General features: G+C 41.7%; 1 protein-coding gene across 9 annotated transcripts in view; it reads right to left on the bottom strand.

The window, feature by feature from the left end:
• LOC109927206 (BEN domain-containing protein 2-like) overlaps nucleotides 1-6,427 on the bottom strand; it is a 105,572-nt gene that overhangs the window by 42,492 nt on the left and 56,653 nt on the right. For 8 of the 9 annotated variants that reach the window (XM_048602699.1, XM_020527151.2, XM_048602693.1 and 5 more), the window contains one exon: nucleotides 1,462-1,563. The exons of the other annotated variant lie outside the window; for it this stretch is intronic. In XM_048602699.1, coding sequence (XP_048458656.1) covers nucleotides 1,462-1,563 — 102 coding nt within the window. The remainder of the gene's footprint in view (nucleotides 1-1,461; nucleotides 1,564-6,427) is intronic. 9 annotated transcript variants of the gene reach the window in all.

Raw genomic sequence — 6,427 nt, 5'->3', positions numbered from 1 at the left:
GGGCAAGCAGCATCATAGGAGCAAAAAGGCTGACGTTTCGGGAAGGATCTAGGCCCGAAACGTCAGCCTTTTTGCTCCTATGATGCTGCTTGGCCTGCTGTGTTCATCCAGCTCTGCACCTTGTTGTCTCTTGTGTGTTAAATAGTTCCCCTGACCCCTCCCCCGCTCTCCCAGCTTTCTCAAGTCCTGCCATATATTTACAATTCCATTCCCACTGCCACAGGCTCTTCATACTCTCTCTGCCCCACAACAAGAACCTGTCCATCAGTCTGATAGCAATTTATCACCGTGAGCACAGCGAATCACTTTTCGCTTTGAGGCAAGTCCACTGCCCCTTTCTTAGAAAGGAAGGCCAACCTTAAAGAACTGCCAGCCCATTGGATACCTTGCATCTCTGCAGTCCACCACTCACAAGCTGAAGCCACTGCCTGAACTACAGGCATTCCCACCCTAAAGGAGCTCAGGAAACAGCAAAGTCAAGAGACGCAGCGAGTGGTAGGGCAGGGAGGCCGGATTCAACAGGCCAGGAGGGAAAGATGCCACGGATAGGGTCTGTGATGGGTCTGCAGCCTACAAAGGAAATTCTCTCTCCCCATTTCACAGACTCCAGCCTGTATAGCAGAAGTCACCAGGCTTCCCACACAGAGGGGCCTTTCCCCACGCCCCCCAACCCCCCCACCATGAGCGAAATCCCAATGGGCAGAACAAAGTCTTCTTGTGGCCATTTATTAATCACGTAAGAGCCTCAAAAGGCCCAAGGGCAGGCAGTCTGACTGACAAACGAACCCCACTCCCCCAATCCTGCAATCCCTGAAAAATTTCAAATAGGTCAGAAGTAGGCAGGAAACCCACCTGCTGAATGTCATGTGCTCCTCCCACCTTCACACCCACAGGTGATGAGAGTGTCAAATATACCATTTCATTAACCCTGAGGCAGTATCACGAACAAAGTATGTGTCACAAACATTTGGCATGTTAACAAGAACAACACTTGAACTTCAGATTTTAAGGTCTTTTTATGCTGTTGGTGTACAAGCAACACCAAAGACCGTCAGCTTTCCTTCCATCACCTACACTCCATAGTTTCTAAGAAGCAACAGCACCACTGACACCCAACACTTCCATTAGACTGAGTCCATTAAGTCTGCTAAACCCAAGAGGGGGTTGCAGTTGATCTCTACAGTTCACAGCACAGTCTCACCTGGCTACGTAGATCGACTCCAAGGGCAGAACTTCCAGGGTCTAGAGGGGTCGCATGTGTAAATTCACACCAATGAATAACCGAACCAGTTAAGTTAATGATCACTGAAGACCAATTGTTAATGGCTGCCTGGGCAGTGGCAGTCATGCATGGAGGTCCAACTGGAACCAGTTAACAAACGAAGCATAAATGGCATCTATTTCCGAACAGCAGAGCACTTAAAACTGGATGCTTGCATTGAAAATACAAAGCATGCTTACTTGCTTAGCAAAAAATTCTGTTTTCCCTTGACGTAGATCAGACACTTGTCTCTGAATCACTTCCACTTTTTTGTCCAGTCTTCGGATAGAAGAATAAATAACCTACATGTGGTAAAAATGGTTCAAAAACAGCAACTGCGTCAACAATCAGGAATTGCAATAGCTGTATTTATAGTAAAGGGCATGTTTTATTGAGGAAAAAAAAAAAAAAATCTATTAGTCTTGGTTAAAGTTGGCTTTCAGTTTTGTCTCCATGTCGTGCTGTTGATAAAATGGATGCGGTACATGTATCAAGAACTCTCCCTCCCAAATACAAACATTGTTTTTTAATACAGATTATACATAGCAAAAATAAATAGAATACAATCAATCAATCAATCAATGGAGGAATGATGCAAAGTTGACACAATAGAACCAGGATCACATTGTTACTGGCCTCAGCTGTCGTTTAAAATCAGATCCCCAAACTTTTTATGAAATCAGAACTGGCAGTATGAAGAGGTGAAAAGCAAAATTATGTACGTTAGAAATACACATTGAAAGCAGAAATGAAGCAGGTGGTTGATCTACATCTGAAATAAAAAAACTAGGTTAATATTTAGATGCTAAGCTGCATTAGAAATCAGATAACAGGTCGCGTCTGAATGTTAATCAACCTGTAATTTTTGCTTTAACTTCAGAAAACCATCATGGCTCACCAGTACCTCCACAAAAATAGCTGGCACTCACTCTGATGCTCAAAACATTGAATGGTACTCCTAAATGGCATTGTAACTAGTCAGCTGGCATGCACATTAACATCGTAAAATTAACCCAATTGTTCCAAAAAGGCATAAGAAAATGTAATGCCCAGAACAGAGGATGAGGATTTAGAATTTTGGGAGGGAAAGTCAGGATGTGAGCAGAAGGGTTGTAGAACCCAAAATCACAGGACGAGTCAGTTCCTGGGTTATGGATGTGAAGGAAGTTACAGAGAAAGAATGGGGAATAACCATGAAAGGACTTAACACAAAATATCCTGGACAGAGAACCAACACAGACGAGTGACAATAGGTATGAATGGGGCCTGGAAGCTAGATAGGATAATAAAACCAAACCAAACTATATTCCATATAAAACAATTTGAAAAGATCTTATGGTAGAAGCCAAAATGTAAGAGTCAACTCTTTTAACTGAGTAACATCCTTTACAGCACTCAATCCTTTATTCACTTTAAAATTTCTTACCAAACTGACAAGGTTACAAGCATTTCCTTTCAGCAACTTTCTGGATATCTACCAGATGTCATTCTCTATGTTGGTCCCCACGTCACACAGACAGGCTAACTCACTGGTTTTCTCTGAATTTAATTTCTTTGAGACAGTTAAACCAGATTAGTACTTCTTTCCAGCTCTGTTGGCCTGGAGGCTGCTAAAACCTCAACTGCCCTTCTGAAAGTTCGGGATCTTCTGAATGCAACCCGCTTATTGTCAATGGCCTTACACTTCGCTCTTTGTAAAAAGTTATGTCAGCAATAAGCAGCAATGCTCTCAGCCCATTGAGTCATTTAACTAAAGTCACACGATTTCTTGGAAAGGTTATATTTAGCTCACTGTACCAAATGACTTTCTGACCCTTTTATTAAAATAAATATCAGACCTCCACTGCATTGAAAACTGAAACCTCACTTACCTCTGCTTTAGCCCATGATAACCGTTCAACACAACCCACACAAGAATAGTGGCTGTACTGGTAAGATATTGGAGGATAATTAACGGCTTTAAATTTAATACCATCAGGAGAAGATACTGATGAGAAAACTTACGAGATAGAAATAGATTTTTTTTTACTCTGGCTGACAATGTGCCTTACTCCAGCTCCCAATTTAACAATCTAAATCTAAAGCTCTGAATGATAAGCAGGTACAGTAACCATCGCTACTGAAGCAATCCAAACTCATTTTCTTTATTATAATTAAACTCATTATTATGTATTATTATTTTTGTTTGTTCAAAGGTTTAGCAAATACCTTATTAACAGATGCCCAACATTAATATGATGACAGCTGGTGTTTACCAAGTATTTATCAAGCCAGCCCTGAGTAATATGATGTAGCAATAAACACATTATTGACTGCTTTATTACCTGATTTCCTGTGCTCAATCATGACTCAATGGTTTATAGCAACACAACGCAGGAAGGCCCATTTTAACTCTCAGTGACCACCCATTACATGTCTCTCCGGATCGTCGAATCAGGCAGGATGGACAAGCCAGAGACAAAAAACAGAAATTGCTTGCAAAACTCAGTAGGTCTGATAACATCTTTGAGCTGATGAAGAGTCACCAGACTTGGAAGGCTAACTCTGCTTTCTTCTTACAGATGCTACCAGATTTGCCGAGTTTCTCCAGCAATTTCTCTTATTGCTTCAGACCTCCAGCATCCACCAGTTACTTGTCTTACATATGTGTATAGGCCTGAGGGTGTGCAATCTATATTTAGTAAACTGGATTATAATATTGGTTGAAAAGTCCTGTGCATATTACTAAATAGTTGCTAAAAACCTTGCGACTAATAAAAAACTGTTTACAGTTATAGTGCTGCCTAGAAACACAAATTAGTCAGTAAACTAACAGATTTACTTTCTGGCAGGCATTAATTGTTCGACTGTCTGGCTCCATCCACAGAACAGATGTTAGGGGATTGGTCTTGACATTATGCTGTCGGAAAAGCAGTACAAACACTTCCCTGACATTCCTCTTTCGGCTATTTCAGTAAAGATTTTAACCTATTTATTTCAAACATCACTTAATCCCCGAGATTTTAATTTCAACACAATTCTTTGGATAGGTTTGTGGCAGACTTCCTTCATACTGCTCTCTGGGGATCACCTAGGTGCAGACGATAGGGAAATATTGGGCAGGGAGGGCCACACAATTCTCATAAGGCTACAGAAGAAAATAAAATCGCTCCGCTATGAGATGTACAAATTTTGCTGCCCAATTTTTCTCTGCTGCAGCCACATTGCCAAAGGAAGGAGAGTATGTTTCTGGAAAGCATTGCCTGGAAGGGTGTGAGAAGCAGATTAATGATTTTTAAAAGGGAATGGGATAAATACTTAAAGGAGGGAACATTTGCAGAGCTATAGCAAAAAGGGCAAAGTAATTGAAAACTCCCAATTAGTCCGAAGGGACAGCACAGGCATGAACAAATGGCCTCCTTCTGAGCTGTATCATTCTATAATTCTAGTATTGATTTTGTGCAAATCGGATCAAAAATACTTTAGGGCCCTTTGATAAATGTCATGTTGGCTCTGCCACATAACTACAGTCACTATGCCTCACATGGTAAGAAGACTGGCTGAGTGGTTAACAGTGAGGAAGAAGGCCTTAGGTTACAGGAAGATAATGACAGGTTGGTCAGATGGATAGATCAGTGACAGATGGAATTTAACCAGGTCAAGTGTGAGGTGATCCATTTTGGAATATGTAACAAGACAAAGGAGCGTGTTTATTATTCAAAAATGAATAACAGGCCACTAGGAAGGTCAGAGAAACAGACAGATCTTGGGGTACTGGTCCACAGATCCCTGAAAGTGGCAGGATAGGTTTGTAGAGTAGTTAAGGTGGCACACTTGCCTTTGTCAATCATGGCCTAGATTATAAGAGTAGGGAGGTTGTGTTGGGACTGTACAAAACTTTGGCTGAGCTACAGCTAGAGTGAATCTCAGGTCACCAGAAAGAATGCGATTGTACTTCAGGAGGTGCAGAGGACATTCAGCAGGATGTTGCCTGGTTGAAGCAGTTTAGCTATGAAGAGAGACTGGATAAGGTCAAGTAATTTGCTTTAGAGCAAGGAAGACTGACAGTAGGTTGATTGAGATGTATAAAATTGAGGGACATGGACACTGTAGATAGGAAGCAGTCTATTCCCCTTAGCTGAAGGGTCAATAACAAAGGGGCAAGCAGGAGGTTTAGAGGTAATCTGAGGAAAAACCTTTTCATCCAGAGGGTGATATGTCATAACATTCAAGGCTAGGGGCCAAGTGCTAGAAAGTGGGACTAGTATAGAGTTAGTGATTTTTGTTGGTGCAGACTTGATGGGCTGAAGAGCCGCTTCTGTACTGTATAATGTCTAGGAGTAGAGAATATGTAAGTTGCAAACAACTTTAGATTGCATTCCAGCCTCAGGCTGTTCATGAAACCTTTGAGTTTTACTGTGCAGTTCCACAATTTGTGTTTATTCTGTCTATAATAGTGATCATTAAAATTAATGGCTGGAAAATTCTGAGTGGTGCATGCTCAAATTCTTGATTAAGTATTTACAAAGACATCTCATACAGAAATTTTACCTTCTCAAACTCACCCTTGTCTATTATCCAACTTACATGATGTAGAAATGGTCCTTTATTATCCAGTCTCAAGATTCAAATGTTCCTACAGCAAAATGTTCACAAACACCCAGACCTAAGTTGAAGAGGTGAATTTGTATATATTATGTAAACAGTGCTCAATCAGGATGGATTTTCAGACAGATTCAGACTTCGGCTCTCAGCTTCTTCCCTGGTTTGCCTCATAGTATCTGCTTTTCCAATCTCTTCTCTCCAGATTCAGGCTGAATCCCAAGACTCCAGCCTCTGAAAGTTCTTTTAATCCCTCAGGCCCGCTGAGGCCATTACCTTCACACTCCCTTGCAGGCCCAATCGCAAAATCCGGTTTCCCGACCAAACCCTTCAACCAGCCCCAACTGCCAATTTTCTCGATTCTGAATTTGTTTAGATATCAAGACCCAGGCTCTCCGCACAATCGCAGATGCAGAGGGCAATCCTTGGCTTTCACATTGGTTTACAGTCTCACTCTCAAACCCAAGAGACAAGAACCATTTCCACACTCCATTCTTCCACAGCAGGTCCTGGACCCAGCAAATAACCAGTTTAGCAGGAATCCCAACCAGACCACTCCTTACCTTGGTAACTCCAGGTCTTACA

Source organism: Rhincodon typus, chromosome 11 (genome assembly GCF_021869965.1).
Source record: "Rhincodon typus isolate 14 chromosome 11, sRhiTyp1.1, whole genome shotgun sequence".
Classification (NCBI taxonomy): Eukaryota; Metazoa; Chordata; class Chondrichthyes; order Orectolobiformes; family Rhincodontidae; genus Rhincodon; species Rhincodon typus.
This window is presented reverse-complemented; position numbering and strand designations above follow the sequence as displayed.